This window comes from Geotrypetes seraphini, chromosome 11 (assembly GCF_902459505.1).
Source record: "Geotrypetes seraphini chromosome 11, aGeoSer1.1, whole genome shotgun sequence".
NCBI lineage: Eukaryota > Metazoa > Chordata > Amphibia > Gymnophiona > Dermophiidae > Geotrypetes > Geotrypetes seraphini.
The window spans coordinates 3584926-3611766 of NC_047094.1; the positions used below are offsets into that span (position 1 = coordinate 3584926).

The 26841-nt window shown below is 47.8% G+C and overlaps 1 protein-coding gene across 5 annotated transcripts in view; it reads left to right on the forward strand.

Annotated features, from left to right (window-relative positions):
• LOC117369221 (hexosaminidase D-like) overlaps nt 1–26841 on the forward strand; it is an 81041-nt gene that overhangs the window by 13783 nt on the left and 40417 nt on the right. For 2 of the 5 annotated variants that reach the window (XM_033963436.1, XM_033963438.1), the window contains exons 2-3: nt 3688–3784; nt 20068–20164. In XM_033963436.1, the coding sequence (XP_033819327.1) occupies nt 3688–3784; nt 20068–20164 (194 nt within the window). Of the gene's footprint in view, nt 1–3687; nt 3785–19239; nt 19393–20067; nt 20165–26841 lie in introns of those variants that run through there. The other 3 variants (XM_033963439.1, XM_033963440.1, XM_033963437.1) reach the window with 2 other exon arrangements.

A 26841-nucleotide genomic window follows, 5' to 3' on the forward strand; every position in this document is an offset into this window, starting at 1 on the left:
CCACCCACCAGTCAAAAGCATATATACATATATACGTGTATATTCGGACTCATAAACTATCAATTATAAACCATAAATTTTGGACCATAGACTGACTATCCAACCTGCCAGTCTATACAGGACCCGTAGGACAGCTAGGGATGGTAGCCCGGTCCCAGGCGAATTGACATGAAATCCTGCACCTGGGTCCGGGATAGTCCAAAGCTGACGCCACAGGGCCTGTGTAACGACAAACAAACAGGATTAGTAAGAAAAGAGAAAGCAGTGTTTAAGGCACACCACATTCCATTGCTGGCTTTAAACTAGAAAAAGAAAGAAAAAACCGCATAAAAGGGGAAGTAAAATATCACAGCAAATCTGCAAGAAAATAAGGAAGTTTAGGCAGAGACACTGCATAAGTACAAGCAGGCAACCCAGAAACACACTTTTGGCCAAAAGTAATGGAGAGGCAATCTGACAAGCAGAGTATAGGCCTTCAATCCAGTGAGGTCTCTAAAAGGGGCATGTTCCCTTTATTTCAACGTCGGGGTTCACCACTGAGGTAGATAGGCCGCTGTCCAGGCCTACCTCGGTAATGAGACCTCGAACACTATATACTGGCTTCAATAAGTATATATTTATTTAGCCAATCAATAACAGCTTACAAGAATAGATCATATAGTATATAGTGTAACAGAAGGTGATACAGAAGGTGACCTCTAGGCCTAGAGGTCCTCTGATGTCTGTTCTGCTCTCTCCCTTCTAAAGGCCTGGTTTTTATACATTTCTTAGTGGCCAACACCACGTTGGTTTACATCACATGATACATCCTTATTGGTTATTTACTTATGCATTACTGCCTAACTACATTCATTTATTGGCTATTCTCACCTACATCATGTTATATGTCTTACTCTGTTTTCCTTAAAACCTACCTTTTCCCCGAAATGCCTGTTTCCCCACCATATTAGTATTTCCGAGCACAAGCCCCCCTCCCAACTTTAAACATCTCTGATACTTTCTATTAGATGATTTTTCTTATGAATTCTTTCTTCTGAGAATTCTGTCTTCTGACCACGGTCTGTTTATCTCTTTATGGTATCTGGCTGGGTGGGCCTTGGTGTAAAACCACAGCTAGCCCACAACCTCAGGACCTGTTGCTTTTTCTCTAGTTTTAGTAGCTAATTGAACTCATAAAACAGCGTATTTCTCCATCTTTGCATGCTCTTCAGTTAATGGTGAAATATCTTTCCATAGTTAATCTATTGTTTCTATCATCTGCAGAGATAGATAAGGTAGATGTCAGTTGCAGGGGCCGAGAGCAGATTTTTCTGTAAAGAGAAAAGTGATCTTTGTCTTCTTTCCATCCCCCTTCACCTGTCCAATGCCAGGACTTATCTCGGGATGTATCCAAGCTTTATTCTCTCTCAAAGGGGATGGGTGAGAGGGGAGGAAATATGCTGCACATGTGGGGAAGAGAAAGGAAATAGGAAGAATTGGGGTGGAGGAGAGGAAGGGAGAGATGATCATTGTACATGAAAAAAAATAAGTGCCTTTTTTGGGCCCAAAATGAATAAAAGAAGTGTCTTATTTTTGGGGAAACATGGTAATTCCTAGCATCTTCTCTACCACTGCACATTGGGCAGAAGGTTTCATCCTAGCATATGGTAACTATGATTTGGGTTATTCTTCCCAATGTGCATCACTTTGCATTTGTCCACATTAAATTTCATCTGCCATTTGGATGCTCGGTCTTTCTGCAGTTTTTCACAGTCCGCATGCGTTTTAACAATTTTAAACAGTTTTGTGTCATCTGCAAATTTAATCACTTCCTTTGTAGTTCCAATTTCCAGATCATTTATAAATAAGTTAAATATCTGTGGTCCCAGTACAGATCCCTGTGGCACACTGCTATTTATCCTCTATTGAGAAAAATAGCCATTTAACCCGTACCCTTTATTTTCTGTCCAATAACCAATTCTTAATCCACAATTGAACTTTGCCTTCTATCCCATGACTCTTTAATTTTCTCAGGAACTTTATCAAAAGCTTTCTGGAAATCTAGATACACTACATTAACCGGCTCGCCTTTATCCACATGTTTATTCACACCTTCAAAAAAGTCAAGCAAATTGGTGAGGAAAGACCTCCCTCAGCTGAACCCATGCTGACTCTGTCTCATTAGATTATGTTTGTCTACATGTTCCACAATTTTTTTTTTTTATAATTTTTTCCACTATTGAAAAGGCTTAGGTCCCAATTCCTGCCCCATACTTTCTGAGTCTCTGTCATTTGAAAGTCAGATGCATCTGAGGACATATCTTAAAGACCAGAAATCATCTTCCAAAACATGTCCACTTTAATATCAGCTTCACATTCCTTTTATATCTTTTACATGAATCAGTGTTGTCAGCATGTGAAGTAAACACAAACCATATATGGACACAGGTCACATGAAACTTTAAAGACATCAGCATTTTCCTCTATCTCTGGCTGGAGTCCAAAAGGTCAGAAAAAGCCTTGACCAGCAGAGCTTCTTAACTAAAGCTGTCTGTAAATACGGCTTAACAAAACAATTGAATTCACTTCACAACATCTCTGTTCAAACATACATGTCCTTGTAGTATTTTCAAAGAGGGAAAGACAAATAGAGTCTGGCTTTCTTACAGCTGGAAAACATGGCCTAAGGACATGATACGTATCCCTTCAACTATTTTCCCCGGCATTGAAGTCAGGCTTACCAAATCTCCCCTGGAGGAGATGCTGAAAAATTAAGACAACAAAACAAATGTGGATAATGATGATATACACTGGAGGACTTTTTGGAGTATATAGGGTTGGCTTTGTGACGATGTTTATGTACTCCAAAAAGTCCTCCAGTGTATTCCATCATTATCCATGCAAAATATCTGTGCCATTGGAAAAAAAACCCCATAGAGTCTATGAGAACAGTGCAGTTGCCAGTGCTTGTTGAACTGAGCAGTGATGGGTTGCATCACTTGCAAATGGAGATGAAGCTGAAGCTGGTTGAAAGTCTTGCTGAGCAGACATTTGGCTCTACCACACAGACTGCTGGTCATCTTGAGGAAAATTTGACATTGTCTATAGCTTTATAGAGGAGGTCTGCTTGTTTGGCCTTAAGACTGAAAAGTTCCTACATATTTAGGGGGAAATTCGAGGCTCATAATTGGAAAAAAAAAATTCAATTGGGTGATGGGCACCTATCTTCTTAGGCGCGATTCTAGAAAAGATAGTTGCCTATCGCATGGTGTCTTAACAATGCCTAACTCCAAAGTAAATGTGTTTAGGGGCAGTGAAGGACTTAGGCACTACTAGGTATGATTCTTTAAAGCAGGGGTGTCCAACCTGCAGTTGCAGTCCGAGGGCCACATGCGGCCCCGTGAAGTATTTTGTGCGGCCCTGGTCGAGGGTGATGCAGTGTTTTCCTCTGCTGCCCCCGGGTGTTTACCATCATGCCAGCTCCCTCCTCTGTCTTGCTGCAGCATTTGCGCGGCCCCAGAAACATTTTTTTCGGCCAATGCAGCCCAGGGAAGCCAAAAGATTGGACGGACACCCCTGCTGTAAAGGATTTAGGCCTTTAAAATTCTGTCCTGATTCTGTAATAGGTGTTTAAGTGTGATTGACATGAGATAAGCATCTGTCTTTTTAGACACTATTTACAGAATTTCCCCCCAAATGTTTTTGCAGACTTTGCCATCAGATGAAAAATTGTTTCAGCAACAGAGTGATTCCAACTTTGTGAAAGTGTTCTTTGTAATTGGACAGCATGACAATGATAACAAAGGTGAAGATAAAAAATGCAAGTGATGAGCTATACAGCACTACTTCTAATGCAAATGATAATGATAAAGCATTCTTTGCTTTACGGAAGTCAAGTGTTTGACAGAAATTCCCTTGATCAAAACCTGCAGACCCTGTCAAAAGACATCAGTAGTTTTCCAGTCTGGTCTGATTTGAAGGAACTTTTTTTTATCAGACTGAAGACTCCATTTCTGCCATTGAGCACCCTGGATTAATGACATGAGTGACTCATTTTCAAAAAGTAGTTTTTCTAAAAGCAAAGTGGATTGTAGAACAATAAAGTATTGGGATAAAAACATTAATAATTGCATTCATTGGAGTTGCGGTTCTTTTACTTTTTACTCAAAAAGTATTATCACTGGGTTTTACTAAGCAGCGTAAGAGCGTTTTACCGCAGGCCAGAAAATTAAATTCTCCGACGTTCATAAGAATTCAGCGAGCATCAGAGCATTTGCCTCACCGTCCCACGATAAATTGCTCTTACGCAGTTTAGTAAAAGGAGCCCTATACTAGGCAATATCTTTTCACTTTCATTTAAGTAATTTTTTAAATGTATTCTTCACTATACTTTTTACTTAAGTACTTTGACCAGGTAATTTGAGCAACACTGTGCATTGGGCTTCCCACTGAATTCAGAATGCGTTACAAGATTCTGCCATGTACTACCGTATTTTTCGCTCCATAAGACACACTTTTTCCCCACCCAAAAGTGGGTGGAAATGTTTGTGCGTCCTATGGAGCAAATATTGCATCACAGACTGATGTCACATATACTGTACTTTTTTTCGCCTTTTTAAATCCTGGTGGTCCAGCGGTATATCAGCAGGAGCGAGCTTTCCTACCCTAGCTGAGATTGTATTCATGTATCTTTCTGACTTCACATGCAATTTTCGGGGGGGGATCACGTGATGCACTCAGCCTAAACCAGGGGTGTCCAATGTCGGTCCTCGAGGGCCGCAATCCAGTCGGGTTTTCAGGATTTCCCCAATGAATCTGCATGAGATCTATTTGCATGCACTGCTTTCAATGCATATTCATTGGGGAAATCCTGAAAACCCGACTGGATTCCGGCCCTCGAGGACCGACATTGGACACCCCTGGCCTAAACGGACGTCTTCAGCTATCTCTCCCGATCCCAGAGCTGATTTATCGGCTTTTTCATGGCCCCTTTCAGCCCTACTGACCTGCATCCTCACTTGGCAGCCGGGGTAAAAGGCAGGCTATCTGCTGGTCCCGTTTTCAGTGGAGGCTCCGCAGTATGCCGACTAGAATATCGAAGGCAGCCAAAGATTGTGACGGCACAGTCCCCGGCTCCAGTACAACTCAGCCCAACCATCACCCTGCAAGCCGATTCCATCGAGGAGCTTAAAAAACATCTAACAGCTTTTCTGGACGACAAACTTACCCGACTGCATACCACAGTTGATGGGATAAAGGACACAGTCGAGCGGCAGGTGGTCCGTCTACAGCACGTGGAGGATCGAGTGTCAGCGCACGAAGATCGCACCGTGGCTTTGGAAGCTGGGGCTCATGCGCTTGAAGAGAAGTGCTGCCAGCTGGAGGAAAGGGCGGAAGATCTTGAGAACAGGAGTTGCCAGAACAACATCAGGCTTGTGGGTCTACCGGAGTCTGTCGCCGTGGTGGATCTGCTTCCCTTGGTTTCTGCCTGGCTGCCCAAAGAGCTGGGCATGGACACAGGAGGTGCCCCCTGCTGTTTGAGAGGGCCCATAGGCTGGGGATCCGCAGGGATGGAGCTCAAAGACCGTGACCAGTGATCGCCCGCCTTCTTAATTTCGCCAACAAGCAACTACTCCTGGCCAGCTATAAATCGAAGGGTACCATTTCCTATGAGGGGCAACGACTACTGCTGTTTCAGGACTACTCTCCACGAGTGTCGGAACAACGTCGAGCGATGGCCCCATATTGCACCCAGCTCCACCAGAGACAGATCCGTTTCGTCCTGCAATATCCAGCTAAGCTCCAGGTGCATCATAATAATAGGGTGCTCTATTTCTCCACCCCTGAGGAGATCCGCACCTTTCTGGAGGGCTTACCGGGATGAATGCCTAGCGACTGCAGCGTTGGAGGACCCAGGGGAGTCCTAGCATTTTTCCTGGTGACTTGAGCCGCTAGACTTGTGCTGTTTGGTGCTGGCTGGGACCACGGATCTGCACGGCATGGACTGGGGCTCTTTTCTTTCCCTCTTCTTTCTTTCCCCCCTGTCCTCTGTGTTCTTGCATTTCTTTCTCTTCTCCTTCAGGTTCCCTCTTTTTCTACTGCGAGGCAGCTCCCTACTATGGGGATTAGTGGTCTGCATAATGCCGTGCTCAGGGCCTTGCTCCTGATGGAGAACATATTGGTTGAGGGAGCGGACACAATGACTAGAGCTGCCCTGCTAGTTGCCTTGTTAATCTTCTTTATGGACTGTTTTCCTTCTTATCCCTGTCCCCTAGCATCTTCTTTCTATTCTTTGTTTTTTGTCTTATCGATTTCCTGAGCTTTTCTCTATCCTTGTGATCTATTTGTTCTGTTTTCTAAATTGACCCTGCCTCTCATAGCGGGGAGTCCAATAACAGTAGACCTAGGCTATATTCAACAGTCCCATTCACTATTTTCTATGCTCTTTTAAAAGTAGCCTCAGCCCCACCACTCCGCCGCTGTGTTAATTTGCCATTGCGGGAAGAATTATGTGAGAGCTCATCATTGGCTGCTTATACGCATTTTTTATCAAAATTTCTTTACTTTTGTATTATCTCAATAGTTTTAATAAATATTACTTTTACAGTGCCAGTGTACTTAGCTTTTTTTTGTTCAGCCAACGTCTGGGAGTCAAACCCGACACGACATGTTTCGCACTATAAAGTGCTGTATCAAGGGTCTCCCTGAAATAATGAGAAGAAAAGAGGCCGTTAGAGATCTTCACAACCCCCCCCCTCCCCACTTCATGCATTAATCTTATCACAACTCCCAACTTATTCAACACCCACCATAAACGCCCGTGTCATCCGACTCCTCAAATTTTCGAGTGAAAGATGGCCGCGGCGTCTCAGCCCCGAGTTTAAATATCCCTCCCTTCATAATATAGGAGTTGCCTCCCCCTGAATCCCATTGGCCCGACCTCATCCAATGAGTGAAGTCCACTCGATTTCTGCATTCAGCCCCCGTGGTTCCACAGTGTCTAGCATGAAGATGTGCCTCTGCTCGCTCTCATTAAGGGACTGTAGGAGCATTGTCATGTCCTGGAGCTGGGCCTGGCTGGGGGGTCTGGTCTCTGGTTTGTTTTTTCTTCTTTTTTTCTTGGGTACTGTGGTGGCTCTTTATGCTCAGTAGCTATGGTTAATTTGACAGTAACTACCCTTAATGTTGATGGTATACATTCTCCAATCAAGCGTAAGAAAATCCTTACTTGGCTACGGAAGCAGCGGGTTGACATAGCTTTCTTGCAAGAAACCCATTTGAACAGTGTTGAACATGAGAAGTTGCATAGGGAGTGGGTGGGAGATGTGTGCTATTCCTCTTTGGTAGACAGAGAGGGATAGCCATACTGGTGCACAAGCAGATTCCTCTCACCATCCATAAGACCATTCATGATAAGGAAGGTCGCTACATAGTAATCTTAGGGGAGCTCTGGGGATCTCAGCTCCTTTTCTGTAACATCTACGCCCCGAATGTGTATAGTCATAGTTTTTACTCTGGGCTGCTGGGTATTCTAGCGCAATATCCAACATATCAATTGATAATAGGGGGGGATTTCAATTTCTCAGCGGATCCGACAGTGGATTGCTCTCCTGCCAAGCCGCCTCCTTGGAACTCTTCCTGCCAGGGGGTTAATTTTTTGTGTGATCACCTGGCGGTGGTGGATGCGTGGAGAACTCTACACCCATTTGACCGGGAGTTTACGTTTTATTCCAACCCTCATTCTACATACTCCCGACTAGATTACTTTTTGGCGTCCTATACGTTCTTTATGCGGGTAGACAAAGTTACGGATCAGAGGGGGGACTGGACCTGGAGATTCCCCGCTGCTTTATATACTGATAAGGATTTCCAGGAATATTTGCGGTCCTGTTGGATGGAGTATAACACGTACAATAACACTTCCGATGTGGATCCAGCAGTGTTTTGGGATGCTTCTAAAGGGGTGTTGAGGGGTCGTATCATTCACCACCAAACGGAAACAACAGGGGGAAAAACTTCTGGCTCTCTTGGTGCAACTGAAGGCGCTGCGTAAACACCACCGGGTAGGACAGGCGGGGGAGGTTAGTCAACAACTTAAATCCCTTTGTCTTCAGATTAACAAGATCTTGGACCACCTTGCTCGCCAGGACATATTCTATCAGAAATTTCGTCTCTATCAGTGGGGTGGCAAAGCAGACATCTTCTTGCGAACTTGATGAGGCCTTTTCGGAAAAAAAATTATTAAGTTGGTGAAGAATACCCGGGGTGAATGCTTTACCAGGGAGGCTCAAATTCGAGACCAATTCATGGAGTTTCATAGTATTCTTTATGCACAGAGAGATTTAACGGAGGATGATAGGGATCGCTTCTTTCGGGACCTTAATCTCCCGCAGATCTCCGAGGCACAGGCGGAACAGTTGAAGGTCCTATCTCCTTGGAGGAAGTTTGCACGGGGATCAAGAAGTTGAAGCTCCTGAAGTCCCCGGGACCGGATGGGTTTGGACCGGAATACTAAAAACTTTTATCTGGTCTCATTGCGCAGCCCTTGGGGAATTACTTCAACTTCTTATCTACAACCGCCTCTGGCATTTGTGATAACCTAGCTCATATCACCTTGCTCCTGAAGCCGGGGAAGGATCCCACACAAGTGAGTTCATATCATCCAATATCGTTACTCAATCAAGATGTTAAGTTGTTGGCTTCTATTTTGGCGGCTTGGGTAAATTTGTTTCTACATCAGCTTATCCAGGGTGATCAGGTGGACTTTGTTCCCCAGTGATATACATCCATGAATCTTATTAAAACGATGACGGCGCTTCATGAGCATAGGGGCGGAGGGGGCACAGCGGCGATTGCCGGGCTTGACATGGAAAAGGCTTTTGATGGTATTTCATGGCAGTATCTTTTTTGGGTGCTCGGGGAGTTTGGTCTAGCTGGGAATTTTCTTACTTGGATACAGGGTCTTTATACTATACCTCGGGCACAATTGATCATTAATGGGGGCCTTTCGCCTTCTTTCCCGTTCTGCAGAGGGACGCGTCAGGGTTGTCCCCTCTCCCCCTTATTATTTGTTTTAGCTATTGAACCCTTGGCTATTAAGATTCGGACTAGCCCTGAGTTGCGCGGAATTTTTATAGGGCGGGCAGAATGTCATATCACCCTATTTGCGGATGATATCTTGCTCTTTATGGATCAGACCCCCATCCATTTACCGGTTGCATTACGTCTTGTGACCGAGTTTGGCACCATCTCGGGCCTCAAAGTGAATTGTGAGAAGTCTGAACTATTGCCATTGTCGGGACTCGGTTGGGAACCTTGGAATGGTGGGTTGCCGATTCCTCCAGTGCGTAAGCCTATGTGTTATCTTGGCATTTACCTGCATGCGGACCCCCAGGTCATGTATAAGTGCAATGTCTTGGCTGCTATAGACAAAATTCAGGCCCTCTGTGCTGCTTGGCGAGATCTCCCGCTATCCCTGTTGGGGAGGGCAGCGCTGATTAAAATTATCTTTCTACCCAAATTATTATACCCTATACAAACAGTTCCTTTTACAGCGCGATGTTTGGAAACTTCGCTCACTTTTCTCAGCTTTTTTTTTTTGTACAATATGTTATATTAAATTTTCAAGAATAAACACCCAACAGCAACGAAGTGTACAACAATAAACGGTGAATACAAAAATTCCCGTCCCCCCCCCACATAAATCACAAAATGCAATAGAAATATTCCAGTCCAGTGTGTCCAATAGCAGTGAGGATCAAACATTTAACAAATGGCTGCGAGCTCTGGGTGTGTTGAGGTAGGGGGCAGGTAGGCTACGCTCTTCCACCTAAAAAAAAATATATATTTTGGAGTCGACAGGGGTGACAGGCTGTCCTTGCTTATGGATGGCCCTGAAGTTTGTTACTGTTTCCTGTTTCTTAGTGTTGGTTGATGTACTCTTCATTTGACTACCATTATGTGCCTGCTTGTATATTGCATCATGTCTGTTTCTCTTGTTGACTCTTTAATAAACATGATTTCCAAAAAATAAAAAACCAAAAACATGCAATTTTCTTTAAATTAGTCCCCTTATTTTTTAACTTTCCATGCTCCTGCCCCATGCTGAGCCCCTCCCTCGCTGGACGGCTGCCTCAGGTCACGTGGCCAGCAGCACACAAGGCAGGAGCAAGCTTTTCATGCCCCAGCTTGGGTCTGCGCCGTTCCCCGAATGGCTGCCGTCAGTTCTCGTGAGTCATAGGGCAGGAACATGGAAAACTTGCTCCTGCCGATACACTGCTGGTCCACCAGGATTTAAAAAGTTACTGGGGGGATGGGGGATGGTAAAAAATTGTTAGGCGGCTGGGATGGATCTCTCCTGTCCTGGCCTACCACTAGACCACCTGTGAGGTGACAGGGGACAGGTCAGGGAGGGGGGACAGGGTGCAGAGCCTGGAAAGAGTGTGAGTTGGGTACAAAGCCTGGCAGGGAGTGAAGGGGGCTGGATTCAGAGACTGATAGGGATGGAGGCTGAGTGCAGAGCCTAGAAAAGTTGAAGAGTGCTTGAACCTTAAAGTCTCTCCTTGTTTGTTAATGACAGCGATCCCAGACCTGGGAAGGTAAAACTGAGCTCCTGCTGGAAACTCATAACCTCTGAAGAGGGGCAGGAGACATGACCAAGGAAGGAGGGTCTGGCGGGGAAAAACATTCTATCTAGGCAATGAAAAGATGGATGCAGAGGAGTCTAACTCCTGGAGAAAACTTTGGCCAGTAAGGTACAGGACCACTGATCTTGGATTGGACATTGATAGTAACCAGATGAGCCTTCAATCTTATTGGTCCCTATACAAAAACTGTAAATAGTATTATCCCAGGACAAGCAGGCAGCTATTCTTGACTGATGGGTGACGGCACCGACGGAGCCCCGGTACGGACAATTTTAGAGTGATTGCACTCTAAGAACTTTTTAGAAAGTTCTAGCTCGGCCGCACCGCGCACGCGCGAGTGCCTTCCCGCCCGACAGAGGCGCGCGGTCCCTCAGTTTCTTAGTTTCCGCGGAGCTAAGAAGACGCGTTTTCAACGGCTGTTGAAATTTTTTCCTAACTTGCCTTCCCGCTCGCGTAAACGTTTGGCTTAAATTGCCTTTTTTCTTTCTTTTATTTTGCTAAAAAAAAAAAAAAAAAAATCTTTCATTTTTTTCTTCAATTTTCGGTTTTCCCCGGTGGGGCCTTCTGCCACCATCGAAGCCTCGGCCTTCGATTTGGCGGAAGCCGTTTTTACTTTCATGCCCCCTCAACCGGGTTTTAAAAAGTGCCAGCGGTGTGCTAGGCCTATATCTCTCACGGACCCACACAACTGGTGTTTACAGTGTTTGGGTCCTGAGCATCAGGCCTCTTCTTGCACCCGCTGTGCTACTTTAAAAAAACGAACATTAAAAAATCGCTTAATTCAACAGCGATTGTTGTTCGGTGCCGAGATGTCCGACCCCGTTCCTTCGACTCCGGCTTCGGCACCGATTCAGTCGGCACCCTCGTCTTCGACGCCGCGTGATTCCACACCGGCATCCCAACAGTCAGGTAAGCCGGCTAAGAAGCCTTCCCCGCTGGAACGTCTTCCGGCCTCGAGTGCAGTGAGCCCAATCCTGCCGCCGGTTCGACGCCAGCGGAAGCGCTCCGCCCCTATAGAGGTGAGTCCCTCGACATCGGGCTCCTCATCTCCGGGGCGTCGAGCGGCACCGCAGGTACCGCAGAAGAAAAAAGCGGTGCCGGTGCCATCCCTCGATGACCGCATTACGGCCATCCTTCAGGTGCAGCTTAAGGAGCAATTAGAACGACTCCTTCCTGCTATCATGACACCGAACCTTCCGGTGCCAGTTCGCACCGAGCCATCGGTACCGGTTGTTGAACAACCCGTATCGGTACCGATTGTGGAACCCGTATTAACCGCTTCCACTGTTTCGGTACCGCTTCACCTAACCTCATCGGTATCGATGCCAGTCCTTGCACCGGAGCCGAGAGCTCACCATCAATCGGTGCAGACTTCGGCACCGGTGCGTCCGATAACTTCTCCGGACACGGTATCGATGAGGTCGGGTAAGTCGATGCGCAAAACCCGACACATGCAAACGTCGACACCTGAGTCTCGGGACCATTCTTCCCATGTAAGGGACCCTGATCTGTGGGGAGACTCAGAGGAACCCTTTCTTTCTGAAGGAGAATGTTCCTCAGAGGAGGAGGATTCGGCTGTCCCTGACCCATCCTCCAGACAGGCCACTTCCTCTTTCTCTAGTTTTTTGAAAGAGATGTGTGAGTCCTTGTCCATTCCTTTGGAGGCTGAATCCAAAAAGTCTAAAGCTTTTTTGGATGCCCTTGATTTTGATCAGCCTCCAAAGGAATTTTTGAAACTTCCCCTTCATGACATCTTGAGGGAAACTTTCTATAAGAATTTAGAGACTCCTTTAACTGTCCCAGGGGCCCCACGTAAACTGGATTCTCTATATAAGGTAATTCCCATTCCTGGGTTCGACAAACCTCAACTACCACATGAATCCTTATTTGTCGAATCCACCCTTAAAAAGACTTCAGGAGCCAGTGTATATGCATCTGTCCCTCCTGGCAGAGAAGGAAGGGCCATGGATAAATTTGGTAAGAGGCTCTACCAAAATGCTATGTTAGCTAATAGGGCTAGTAATTATGCTTTTCATTTTTCTTTTTATTTAAAGCATCTCCTTACCACCATGGCTTCTTTCGAGAAATATCTTCCTTCACGAAAGCATTCCGCTTTTCACACATGCTTGTCGTCTCTTCTCCAATTGCGTAAGTTTATGGTGAGATCCATATATGACACTTTTGAACTTACATCCAGAGCGACAGCAATGTCAGTAGCTATGCGTCGTTTGGCCTGGCTTCGGGTATCCGAGCTTGATGTTAACCATCAAGATCGGTTAGCCAATGCCCCATGTCTAGGGGATGAGCTCTTTGGGGATTCCATGGACTCAACTACACAAAAGCTCTCTGCTCATGAGACGCGCTGGGATACCCTGCTTAAGAATAAAAAGAAGCCTCCTCCGCCAAGACCATACAGGCAGCAATCGGCCTATCAACGCCGTTTCACAGCCCGTCCATTGCCTACCACTGCTCAACAACCTAGGCGTCAGAGGCAACAGCAACGTCAGCCTCCCAGACAACAGCAACAGCAACAAGCTGTAAAACAACCTCCTCAGCAGAAGTCACAGCCCTTTTGACTTCATTCTCCGCAGTATAGCCAGTATCCCTATTCCTGCTCTCCTGCCTCAACCAATAGGAGGTCGACTTTCTCTGTTCCTCAGCCGGTGGGAAGTGATCACTTCGGACCAATGGGTCCTCAACATCATCCGCCACGGCTACTCTCTCAACTTTCAGACTCTCCCACCTCAAAGCCTGCCAAAAGAGTCTGCTTTGAACAGTCCTCAATCAGCCCTCCTTATTCAGGAGGTCCAATCCCTCCTCCTTCTGAACGCTATAGAGGAAGTTCCTCTAGATCAAAAGGGGCAGGGATTCTACTCCCGTTACTTTCTAGTTCCCAAAAAGACAGGAGATCTCAGACCCATCCTGGATCTTCGCGATCTCAACATTCATCTTGTAAAAGAAAAATTCAAGATGCTTTCTTTAGCCATCCTTTATCCCCTTCTAAATCAATACGACTGGCTATGCTCCCTCGATCTCAAAGAGGCTTACACTCACATACCGATCAATGTAACCTCAAGACCATATCTCCGATTCATGATCAATCATTGTCATTACCAGTACAAGGTGCTGCCCTTCGGTCTTGCCTCATCTCCAAGGGTATTCACCAAATGTCTCATTGTGGTGGCGGCTTTTCTACGCTCTCACCACCTGCATGTATTTCCTTACCTGGACGATTGGTTGATCAAAGACACTTCTGCCCAAGCGGTCCTTCTGGCCACCAACCAAACCATCCAGTTTCTACAACTTCTGGGATTCGAGATCAATCTACCCAAATCCCATATCATTCCCACTCAGAGACTTCAATTCATTGGAGCGATCCTAGATACACTCCTCATGAGAGCTTTCCTGCCATCCAATCGTCTTCAGACCCTTCAGTCTCTATGTCACCAGGTACTTCCTCTGCCGTCCATCTCAGCAAGGCAAATGATGGTGCTCTTGGGACACATGGCATCCACAGTTCATGTCACACCTCATGCCCGTCTTCACCTGCGCACTCCTCAATGGACCCTTGCGACCCAGTGGTCCCAAGCGTCGGACCCTTGCTCACGACACATATCTGTGACATCATCTCTTCGTCAGTCTCTGCAATGGTGGTTGGTATCCTCAAATCTATCCAGAGGTCTTCTGTTCCATCAGCCTCCTCATCAACTAGTCATCACCACCGACGCCTCTCTTTATGCATGGGGAGCTCACTTGAACGAGTTCCAGACTCAGGGTCTTTGGTCAGCCCAGGAAAGGAAGCATCAAATCAATTTCCTGGAACTCAGAGCGATGTTTTACGCCCTCAAGGCCTTTCAACACCTTCTCTTTCCTCAGGTCCTTCTGTTGTGCACAGACAATCAGGTTGCGATGTACTACATCAACAAACAGGGTGGGACAGGCTCTCGCCTTTTATGCCAGGAAGCTCAGAAGATCTGGACTTGGGCCATAGATCATCATCTCTTCCTGAAAGCTATATACATTCAAGGGAAACAGAATTCCTTAGCGGACAAACTCAGCAGAATTCTCCAACCTCACGAGTGGACACTCGATCCCGTAACTCTGCACTCTATCTTCAATCAATGGGGCACTCCTCAGATAGACCTCTTTGCAGCTCCTCACAATCATCAGCTGCCCCTTTTCTGCTCCAGACTTTACTCTCCACACCGTCTAACAGCAGATGCTTTTCTCCTCGACTGGTCGAATCTGTTCCTGTACGCCTTCCCTCCTCTGCCTCTCATGTTGAGAACCTTGTTCAAGCTCAAGAGGGAACGAGCCACCATGATTCTGATTGCTCCGAGGTGGCCCAGGCAACATTGGTTCTCCCTTCTACTTCAACTCAGTTCCAGGGAACCTTTTCTTCTTCCTCTGTTTCCTTCTCTGCTTACGCAACAGCAGGGAACCCTTCTGCATCCCAACCTCCAGTCTCTACACCTGATGGCTTGGTATCTCTCGGGCTGAACTCGACTGATACTCTTTTGTCTCAGCCCGTTCGTTCCATTCTGGATGCCTCCAGGAAACCAGCCACTCTACAATGTTACCATCAAAAGTGGACAAGATTTTCTTCCTGGTGTCTTCTTCATCATCTTGATCCCACTTCCCTAGCAGTGGAGACGTTGTTGGATTATCTTCTTTCTTTGTCTGATTCTGGCCTGAAGTCCTCTTCCATCAGGGTCCACCTCAGTGCCATTGCAGCTTTTCATGAGCCAGTCCATGGAAAACTTCTTTCAGCTCATCCCCTGGTATCCAGGTTCATGCGTGGGCTTTTCAATGTAAAACCACCTCTTAAAGCCCCTCCGGTTATCTGGGATCTCAATGTGGTTCTTTCAGCTTTAATGAAGCCTCCATTTGAACCTTTAGCTACTTCTCCTTTCAAATTTCTCACTTGGAAGGTACTTTTCCTTATTGCTCTTACCTCTGCCAGGAGAGTCAGTGAGCTTCATGCACTGGTTGCAGATCCACCTTTTACGGTCTTTCATCATGACAAGGTGGTTTTGCGTACACATCCAAAGTTTCTCCCCAAGGTTGTCTCGGAATTTCATCTCAACCAATCCATTGTTCTACCGGTTTTCTTTCCCAAACCTCATTCCCATTCTGGGGAACAAGCTCTGCATACTTTGGATTGTAAAAGGGCTCTTGCTTACTATCTGGAGCGTACGAAACCCCACAGATCAGTTCCCCAACTTTTTCTGTCCTTTGATCCGAACAAATTGGGACGTCCTGTTTCTAAACGCACGTTGTCTAATTGGCTAGCAGCGTGCATTTCTTTCTGTTATGCTCAGTCCGGACTGACACTGGAAGGTTCTGTCACGGCCCATAGAGTCAGAGCAATGGCAGCATCTGTAGCTTTCCTCCGTTCCACTCCTATTGAGGAAATCTGCAAAGCTGCTACTTGGTCCTCAGTTCACACTTTTACATCTCATTATTGTCTGGATGCATTCTCCAGAAGGGATGGTCACTTCGGCCAATCTGTATTACAAAATTTGTTTTCTTAATGGCCAACCTTCCCTCCATCCCTCTTTTTGTTAGCTTAGAGGTCACCCATCAGTCAAGAATAGCTGCCTGCTTGTCCTGGGATAAAGCACAGTTACTTACCGTAACAGGTGTTATCCAGGGACAGCAGGCAGATATTCTTGCGTCCCACCCACCTCCCCGGGTTGGCTTCTTAGCTGGCTTATACTAACTGAGGGACCGCGCGCCTCTGTCGGGCGGGAAGGCACTCGCACGTGCGCGGTGCGGCCGAGCTAGAACTTTCTAAAAAGTTCTTAGAGTGCAATCACTCTAAAATTGTCCGTACCGGGGCTCCGTCGGTGCCGTCACCCATCAGTCAAGAATATCTGCCTGCTGTCCCTGGATAACACCTGTTACGGTAAGTAACTGTGCTTTTTGGAATAAATTACAGTTGAACAAGTTGAATCAGTAAAAAGTTGAAGTTTACCTGTTCTTTTGGAGTGTGAATTATTTGACCACCAGGGTGGGATACCCTCCAGCCTACACCCAGCTCATCAGACTTACCGGTAACACTTTTTGTAAATCTTGATTTGAGTGCCTGACCCAAAGAGCTTAGCCAGCATCTAAGACTGTGTGGGTGAGACCAGAGTTACATATACTTCTAGCTCATCACAAAGACTTGGCCAAATAGTTGTCTGTCTCTGCAAGGATTTCTAGTTTGTATTTTTAAAATTTGCATTAAAATTGTTATTTAGGAGTACGAAACTTGAAAGCAAAGCGCTTCTAAAAGTAAAGGAGATGAGAATGTGACCCTAGTCCATAAAGTGAAGGAAAAGAGAACCAACTAAAAGTAACTTCTGGGGCTTACGAGGTTCACAACAGAGTGGAATTCAAAGAAAAAAAAAACAACCCCTGAAAAGAAATCGTCTGAGAGCAGATAATCAAACCCCTTTCCCAATCCTAATTTCCAACATCAATAGTGTTGTTCCCTAGAGTCTGAGTGGAAAGCAACTGCTTCTTAAAATCTATATAAATAAACAACATATTTTGTGCAAGAAATTAAGATTGCCACCAGAGAGCCTAGTCTGTAGCTTCTGCATGTATTATCAAATAAACTCCCCAAACTGGAGGGGGAGGAGCCCAGCACACACCCTTCCTGGCCTGGGAATATGAAAGAGATATTTGTCATTGTGTTATCTGGAAACTACAAAGCCATGGAATATAGAGGGAGATATACTAAGATGGAAATGGCTGGAGAACAGAAAGCAGAGAGTGGGCATAAATGGGAAGTTCTCAGACTGGGAGAAATTGACTAGCGGTGTGCCCCAGGGCTCAGTACTTGGGCCCATCTTATTTAATATTTTCATCAATGACCTAGAAGGAACATCCAGTGAGATCATCAAGTTTGCAGATGATACAAAGCTATGCCGGGCAATCAGATCGCAGAAGGATAGCGAGGAACTCCAGAGTGACTTGTGTCAGTTAGAGAAATGGCAGATGAAGTTTAATGTGGAAAAGTGCAAAGTAATGCATTTAGGCAGAAAGAACAAGGAACATGAGAATAGAATGTCAGGTGCAACTCTGGGTAAGAGCGAACAAGAAAAGGCCTGGGTGTACTGATAGATAGGACCCTGAAACCGTCGGCACAATGTGTGGCGGCGGCAAAGAAAGCAAATAGAATGTTAGGCATGATAAAGAAAGGAATTAAGAGTAGGTCGGAGAAAGTTATAGGACAATGGTCAGACCACACTTGGAATACTGTGTCCAACATTGGTCTTCCAACCTAAAGAAGGATATAAAACTGCTGGAGAGGGTGCAGAGATGAACAACGAAGCTAATAAAAAGTATGGAGAACTTGGAATACGAGGAATGACTTAAGAGACTGGGATTGTTTTCCCTTGAAAAAAGGAGACTGCAAGGGGATATGATCGAGATTTTCAAAATACTGAAAGGAATTGACAAAATAGAGCAGGAAAAAAAATTATTTACAATGTCCAATGTGACACGGACAAGAGGACATAGACTGAAGCTAAGGGGGGACAAGTTCAGGACAAATATCAGGAAGTTCTTCACGCAACGAGTGGTGGACACCTGGAATGCTCTCCCAGAGGAGGTTATTGCGGAATCCACCGTTCTAGGATTTAAAAGCAAACATCTCCTTACGAGAGGCATAGAGGGATATGGGTGACTAAAATTATGCCAGGTATACACCTGGCTGGCTCTCCGCGTGTGTGGATCGCCGGACTTGATGGACCAAAGGTCTGATCCAGAGATGGCAGTTCTTATGTAGGTTCAACAGCATTTGCCCAATATGTGTTGGCGGCCAAAAAAGCAAACATGATGCTAGGAATTATTTTAAAAGGGATGGTTAACAATACTGAGAATGTTATATTGCCTCTGTTTCGCTCCATGATGTGACCTCACCTGGAGTATTGCGTTCAGTTCTGGTCTCCTTATCTCAAGAAAGATATAAACCGTGCTAGCGGTTTAACGTGCGTAATAGTGCACGTTAAACCGCGGGACGTGCCAGCCACTACCGCCTCCTCTTGAGCAGGCGGTAGTTTTTGGCCTTGGGGTTAGTGTGTGATGAAAAGTCGCGTGCGTAGTAAAAGGAGCCCATAGTGGGGCTAGAAAAGGTTCAAAGAAGAGCGACCAAGATGGTAAAGGGGATGGAACTCCTTTCGTAGGAGGAAAGACTAAAAAGTTTAGGGCTCTTCAGCTTGGAAAAGAGACAGTGGATCGATTTTTCACTTCGTCAAAAATGACAAAGACGAGGGGACACTCGATGAAGTTACAGGGAAATACTTTTAAAACCAACAGGAGGAAATATTTTTCACTCAGAGAATAGTTAAGTTCTGGAACGCGTTGCCAGAGGATGTGGTAAGAGCAGTTAACGTAGCTGGTTAAAAAAAAAAAAAAAAGGTTTAGACAATTTCCTGGTGAAAAGTTCATAGTCTGTTATTGAGAAAGACATGGGGGAAGCCACTACTTGCCCTGGCCCGATACTAGTGACCTGGATTGGCATCCTCGATCCGTCCTCCTTTTTCTGGAGCCGTATGGGAACCCAGCAACGGGCTATGTCTTAGGAAGTGCATGTGGGAGGTAGGGGCAAGAGAAAAGAAGGAGGGGCCAGCTGAGCAATCTCCTGTAGACAGCGAGCCTTGACTTAGTGCAAAGCAATGTGCTCTGCTCTGCTCCAGGGCACTGCACCACACCTTGCTGGGCTGGCTCGACATGCAGTTGACTGACTATGTGACCCATCCTTCTCCCAGCTCAGGTAAAGCAGTTTGTGAAGGGGGTCGGGTGAGTGGGGGGGGCTCAGCTGGACTACAAGAGCTTGCAGTGTCCCAGACTGAGAGCTTGGCCCCATGTGTTGAGTGAACAGGAATTGGCGGGGGGCACTGAGAAGTTCATTTCTTTTTAGCTGATTCGTCTTTGTGTGTATATTCAGCTGACATTTCCTGGTTTGCTGGGGTTACTGGATATGACAGCTAACTTTTAGCATCTGCACACGATACTCTTCTGACCGACACCAGGGTCTGATGCATTTAGATCCTCTACCCACTTTCCAGATAGCTGACTACGCTTTTGTAAAATAACACTGTCTTCATCACAGTCAAATGCAGTCATATTTTAGGCAGTTCTTAATCTCTTCCTTAATGTCTTTCCCCATCTATGTTCTTTTGCATGATAAATTGTAGTTCTACCCCAAGTTTGTCATGGTTAATGTCTGTCGTTTATCTGTTTCAAGATGCCTATTTTTATATTGTTAATCGCTTAGAAATTTTTTATAAGCATTTTAATCAAATTTTAAATAAAACTTGAAACTTGTGAAGGTTAAGTACAGCAGTTAAGGACATCAACGCCTCGATGTGGGCTTGGGAGGTACAGAACTGATGTTTTAGGCCTGGCTCTCTCCCAGGGATGATGTGCATTTCTGTCTGTGTTATAGGCATGTCATTTGCAAGACGTCGGAAGCCGAAAGTGCTCTATCTCCTAGTGCTCTTCATCGTAGTGCTGGCAATTTTCAAATATGCGTTCCGAGCCAGGTAGGCCATCCACTAACAGCAACATTCAATTGGTGGGGATGGCTTGTTACACTGACAGATGCAAATCCAGGAACAGAACCTGGTAGAAGCTACGTTAAAGCTCTGCACAGCCCCCCCTCCCAGTGACAATACTGACACCATCCAGATTTATAGTTCAGTTTGCTTGTCTAGCTTTCAAAATTAAAAATCCCAGTACAGCTGAGGGTTCACTGCAGCAGTACGAAGCTAATCTTGTAGATCTCCACGTTTTCATTCTTATTTTTAATATACAGTGATACCTTGGAATCTGAACTTAATTCGTTCCAGAACCCCTTTTGAGTTCCAAAGTGTTCGAGTTCCAAGACAATTTTTCCCATTGAAAATAATAGAAACTGGATTAATCCATTCCTGGGTCCCGCAAACTCAAATTTTAACAGGAAATACTCTGGATTTTAAGGTAAAATATTAACAAATATTCCAAAGCAGCATTCAGATTCTGGGGCACAAACACACACGTACAATGTGCAGGGCGTTCGGATTCCAAGACAAAATTTACTACAAAAAAAGTTTGGATTCCAAGTCGTTCGAGTTCTGGGGCGTTCGGATTCCGAGGTACCGCTGTATTACTAATTAGTGCTTTAAGATTTATAAAAAGTTCCTCCTGTTTATCTGCTGCCTGTGTTGCAAATAAATGTTGAACGTGGCTGTACTGCTTGTCATCAGAAGTCCAGGCAGGCATTAATAGATACAGAGAGGGGAGGATAAGAGACAGAGGGTGGAAGGGGGCTGGTGAAAGAGTAAGACAGAAAGAGCAATGGGAGAGAGTGAGAGCAAGAATTGAAAAAACTGCTAACTAGGCAAGAGGTAAAAAACAGAAGATGGCAAATGACGGCGTGGGTAAGAGATTGAGATGGGTTGGAGGGAATAATAGTATAGTGAAAAAGTGAGCTGGGAAAAAGTCAAGTGACTTATGGTCTCCATCACAAACGAAGTAACTGGGGGGATGGAGGTGAAGGGAGAAGTATGGCTGGAGAGAGTAAAGTGGCGTGGTTCCTTCAGGGCCGCAAAGGATGCAAGGCTTTGCTTGCTGGCATGATAAAAATGGGCAGAGTAGGAGAAACATTTGGAGGTGTGCCACACAGTGTGTTTCACGCTTGTGTGACTGAGATGTGGTATTCTGGTTACACTGGGGTCCTAAAGCTTGTTCTGATTTTTGGAGTGCAGCCTTTCCTTAGTGTAGGAATGGAGTTAGCAAAGTGGGCTATTGTTAAGATGGATTATCCAGGACAAGCAGGCAGCATATTCTCTACATGTGGGTGATGTCATCCACGGAGCCCCGTCACGGACAGCTTTTCAAGCAAATTTGATTGAAGATCTCAAAGTTTGCTAGTGCTGCACCACGCATGTGTGTGCCTTCCCGCTCCACTAGAGGGTACGTCTCCTCCTCGTGGTCTTCAGGTCTTAGTTTTCCGCGGAGCCAGAAAGCCCTGTCTCTCTTCTCTGCGTTCTGAGTGCCTTTCTTGCACCGCGGCTTCTTATTTTCACTTCGGGAGTCGCTGTGTGTTGTTTTGTTTCTCCATTCATGTATTTTTTTGTTGTTGTTGTTTTTCGTTTTTCGACTTTGGTGACCGGGGTTTCCCGGTTTGCCTTGGCCGCCTGGCCTCGAGTGGCCATGGCCTTTCTTTTGCTTTATGTCCCGGCCTCTTACCGGGTTTAAGAAGTGCACGCAGTGCGGCCGGGTAATTTCCATCACAGACCTGCACCGCTGGTGTATCTTGTGTCTGGGTGCTGACCACCCTACGGACTCTTGCCCTCATTGCGCTACCCTTCAGCCTTAGGCTCTCCAGCAGCGTCAGGCCAGGATCGTGGAGCTCTTCGCCATGGAGGCTGACCTTGCTTTCACCCCGGTCTCGGCCTTGACCTCGGCCTCGGTCTCGACGTCAGCCTCGAAGACCTCGGTCCCAGGCAAGTCTCCCTCGACCTCGAAGGCCTCGGGGGCCCCGACCTCGAAGTCCTCGGCTTCGGGTAAGTCTCCTCTTCCTCCTTCAGGTTCAGTTCAGTTGCAGAAGAAGCCACCCTCGGAGTCTCTGGCCCTCCAGGCAGTGAGTGTAGTCCCGCCGGTCTCGACGAGACCACCTTCTATGACCTCTAAGTGTGCCTCCACCATCTTGGAATACTCTTCCTCGAGGTCGCCCTCAGTGGAGTGCATGGCTGTACCTGTCAGTTCCAACTTGGTCTTGGTGCCCCTGTTTGAGGATATGCTGAAGGCGATCATCTCCTCGCAGCTCTCCTTGGCGTTGGCTCAGCTTGCCCCGGCCTCAACCTCACTCATTGCGGACCAGCCTGAGGGTCGCCCCGAGGTTTCTCGAGGCAAGGTGCGTCGATCTCGGCGCTTGTTCTCGACTGATTCCTCTCCTCTTCCTTCGAGGCATGCTTCTCCCGCTGCCCGGCCTCGGTCGCGGCATCGGTCGAGGCATCTGTCTCCCTTGTCCCGTAGGCCTGCAAAGAAGCTCAGGGACTCTTCCCCGAGGCGGGGTAGATCACTGGGCCCTCACACTTCAGGGTCCCTCAAGCCCTCGGGCCCGAGTTTGTCCGACCCGAGCCTGCGGCGGTCTCCCGTGCAGCCTTGGGTTTCGCACCATGAGGCCCTGGTGTTGGGGGGTTTTGCCTCTTTTTCCCCGACGCTTGTCTTCGTCCCGGGGCGGCTCCCTCGGGCCTCGGGGCCCTGGACCCCTGGGTCCTCTCCTCCGGGGACCTCTAAACGCAAGCTGTCGTCGACTCCCTCCCGTTCTTTTAGCGGGGCGTCCTCAACGTCTGTGCTTGTCAACACTGCTGTGCCGGCGCAGTACTCCAGGGAGGCTTCCCCCTCCTTTTCTGCTGCCTTACAGTCTCGCTCAGCCTCCCCCCTTGAGGGACAGTCTGAGAGCCGGCCTTCTTCCTTCACCAGATTTGTGCAGGACATGGAGAAGGCCTTGCATTTGGACCTCCAGTCTGACTCCCAGTATACCAAGGAATATCTGGAGGAGATGGAGCTTCCCCATCCTCCTAAGGAGTCCTTGCGGCTCCCCCTGAATCCGGTGTTGCAACAGACTTTTTTCAGGAACTTGGAGACTCCTTATGCTATCCCGGCCATTCCATCTAAAATGGAGTCTCGGTACCGGACGGTTCCCTGTAAGGGGTTTGAGAAGGCTCAGCTTTCCCACCAGTCTTTGGTGGTGGAGTCTTCCCTTAAGAAGTCTCACCCTTCCAAGGTCTACGCGGTTGTCCCGCCGGGCCGGGAAGGCCAGACTGTGGATAAGTTTGGCAGACGCCAGTACCAAAATTCCATGATGGCTAACAGGGTCCTGAATTACAACTTTACTTTCACATCCTATCTGAAACAGTGCATTAAGTCTCTGCCGTCTTTTCAGGATGATCTGCCGGTCCATCGCCATGCCGAGTTTCGCCGACTTGTGGATACTCTTTCGCAGATTTGGCTTTATACGTTTCAGGCCTCCTATGATACCTTTGAACTTTCTTCCAGGGTCTCTGCCTTTGCGGTGGCCATGCATCGCCTGGCGTGGCTCTGCATTGTAGATATGGACCCGAACCTGCAGGACCGGTTGGTGAATCTTCCATGCTTGGGTAATGAGCTGTTCGATGATTCCATCGAGGCCGCCACCAAACGCCTCTCTGAACATGAGCGCTCCTTTGCCTCTCTAGTCCGGGCCAAGGCGAAGCTCACTCCGCCCAAGTCTTATAAGTTGCCTCCCCGGCACTATCTGCAGAAATCAATGCCAGCATTTTCTAGACCTCCCCCTCGGCGCCAACAGCAGCAAAAGGGCCCTCCTAAGCTTCAGACCTCTGCAGCAGCAAACTGGCGCCTTCCTTTAGACTGTCTCAGCGGGAGGGGGCTGGCCTCCTTCGCCCTAGTCTCCTCTCCTCTTCCTCTCAGGGGCCGTCTCCACGCCTTTTCTCACCGCTGGGCGCTGATCACTGCAGACACTTGGGTCCTCTCCGTCGTCAGGGAGGGGTATTCCCTGAACTTCCGGACCTTCCCTCCGGACAGGCCCCCAGGAGAGTCTCTTTCCAACTGGACACAGCTCCCCCTGCTTCTTCAGGAGGCTCAGGCCCTTCTTTGCCTTCGGACGGTGGAGGAGGTCCCCTTTTGTCAGCGGGGCTCCAGGTTTTACTCCTGGTACTTTCTGGTTCCCAAAAAGACCGGAGACCTCCGCCCTATCCTGGATCTCCGGAAGTTGAACAAGTTCCTGGTAAGAGAGAGGTTCCGTATGCTCTCTCTTCCCACTTTGTATCCTTTGATGGACGAGGGGGACTGGTTGTGTTCCCTCGACCTAAAGGAGGCCTACACTCATGTTCCGATCTACCCGACCTCCCGATGGTTCCTTCGGTTTCAGGTGGGAGACCTTCATCTGCAATATCGGGTCCTCCCATTCGGGCTCGCTTTGTCCCCATGAGTCTTCACGAAATGCCTCGTGGTAGTGGCGGTGGCCTTGCGGTCGCAAGGACTTCAGGTTTTCCCGTACCTCGACGACTGGCTTATCAAAGCCCTGTCGAGGGAGGGGGTTATTTCGGCGACCCGTCAGACTATTATTTTCCTTCAGTGTCTGGGTTTCGAGATCAACTTCCCAAAGTCCCAGTTGTGCCCCTCTCAGTCCCTGCAGTTTATTGGGGCCGTGCTGGACACGGTTTGCCTCCGTTCGTTTCCGCCTCAGCCTCGGCAGGCCGCCCTCATTCGGCTAAGTCGGCTGGTCACCTTGAGGGCTTCGGTCTCGGCCAAGCAAATGATGATCCTCTTGGGGCACATGGCCTCCACCGTTCATGTGACGCCCTTCGCCAGGCTGCAACTTCGCGTCCCTCAGTGGACTCTCGCGTCTCAGTGGAGACAGGATCGAGATCCCGCTTCTCAGCACATTGCGGTGACTCCTTCCTTGAAACGCTCGCTCCGTTGGTGGACCAGCTCTTCCAATCTTTCCAGGGGTTTGCTCTTTCTCGTGCCCCCGCCTCAAAAGGTTCAGACGATGGACTCCTCTGCGTACACCTGGGGGGGCGCACCTCGACGGTCTTCGGACTCAGGGTCTTTGGTTGGGTGTGGACTGTCACTGCCACATCAATCTTCTGGAGCTCCGGGCCATTTACCATGCCGTGGTGGCTTTTCGTCATTTGCTTCAGGATCGGGTGGTCCTGGTGCGTACGGACAACCAGGTGGCGATGTATTACATGAACAAACAAGGGGGGTACAGGTTCCCTGTCTCTCTGCAGGGAAGCTCTTCGGCTTTGGAAGTGGGCATTACGCCACAACATATTCCTTCGGGCGGTTTACATCCAGGGCGAACTGAACTGCCTGGCGGACAGGTTGAGTCGTCTTCTTCAGCCACATGAATGGTCGCTCCATTCCTCGACTCTGCGTCAGTTGTTTGCTCATTGGGGAATTCCGCAGATAGATCTATTCGCTTCGCCCCTCAATCACAAGTTGCCTCGCTTCTGCTCGAGGATTTACTCCCAGGATCATCTCGAGGCAGATGCTTTCCTTCTGAATTAGACGGGCAGGTTCCTCTATGCATTCCCTCCCTTTCCTCTGATTTTGAGAACTCTTGTGCACCTCAAGTCAGTACGCGCCACCATGATCTCGATAGCTCCTCGGTGGCCCTGGCAGCCGTGGTTCTCCCTGCTCCTCCAACTCAGTGTCAGTGAGCCTCTACTTCTGCCTGTTTTTCCTTCTCTGCTGTCTCATAGTCGGGGTTCGCTGCTGCATCCCAACCTGCAGTCTCTGTACTTGACGGCTTGGTTCCTTTCTACCTGACTCCTCCCTTTGAGTTTTCTCAGTTGGTTCGGGATGTCCTGGAAGCTTCTCAGAAGACTTCTGCTAGGCTGTGTTATTCCCAGAAGTGGACTAGATTTGCCGCATGGTGTGCTTCCCACCACGTAGAGCCTCTGTCTGCCTCCTTGTCCTCGGTGCTGGATTATTTGCTTCATTTGTCTCGGTCTGGTCTCAAGACAAATTCTATTCGAGTCCATTTCAGTCGATTGCTGCCTTTCATCGGCAGCTTGATGGGAAATCGCTCGCAGTCCACCCGCTGGTTTCTCGCTTCATGCGGGGCCTCTTGAATGTCCATCCTCCTCTCAAGCCCCTCCCCCTGTGGTTTGGGATCTGAATGTGGTTCTCGCTCAGCTTATGAAGCCTCCTTTTGAACCCATTGATAAGGCTCCTCTGAAGTTCCTTAATCAGTCTATTGTCCTTCTGGTGTTTTTTCCTAAACCCCACTCTCATCCGGGTGAGGTGGCGCTTCATACCCTAGACCGGGGGTCGGCAACCCGTAGCTCCAGAGCCGCATGCGGCTCTTTTCCACCTTTGCCGCGGCTCCGGCCACGGTACTCCCACGTGGATGAAAACAGCCGGCGATGCAGGCATGCAGCCCACAAGTCCGGCGTCGCAGCGGGAAACAGCCATGCCGAGCAGTGAGCCCAGCACGCACACAGACGAAAGCCCTGCCCGCCGATTGGTCCGACGGCCCCGCCGTGCCGCCGGACCAATCAGCAAGCAAGGCCCCCATCCGTGCACGCGCTGAGCCCACCGCCCAGCATGGCCACCTCCCGCCGCGACGCCGGACCCGCAAGCTGCATGCCCGCATCGCCAGAATTTAGGTAGGCTGTCTTCATCCCCGTGGGAGTCTCTCTCGTGCGCTATGGCTCTAAGTCAG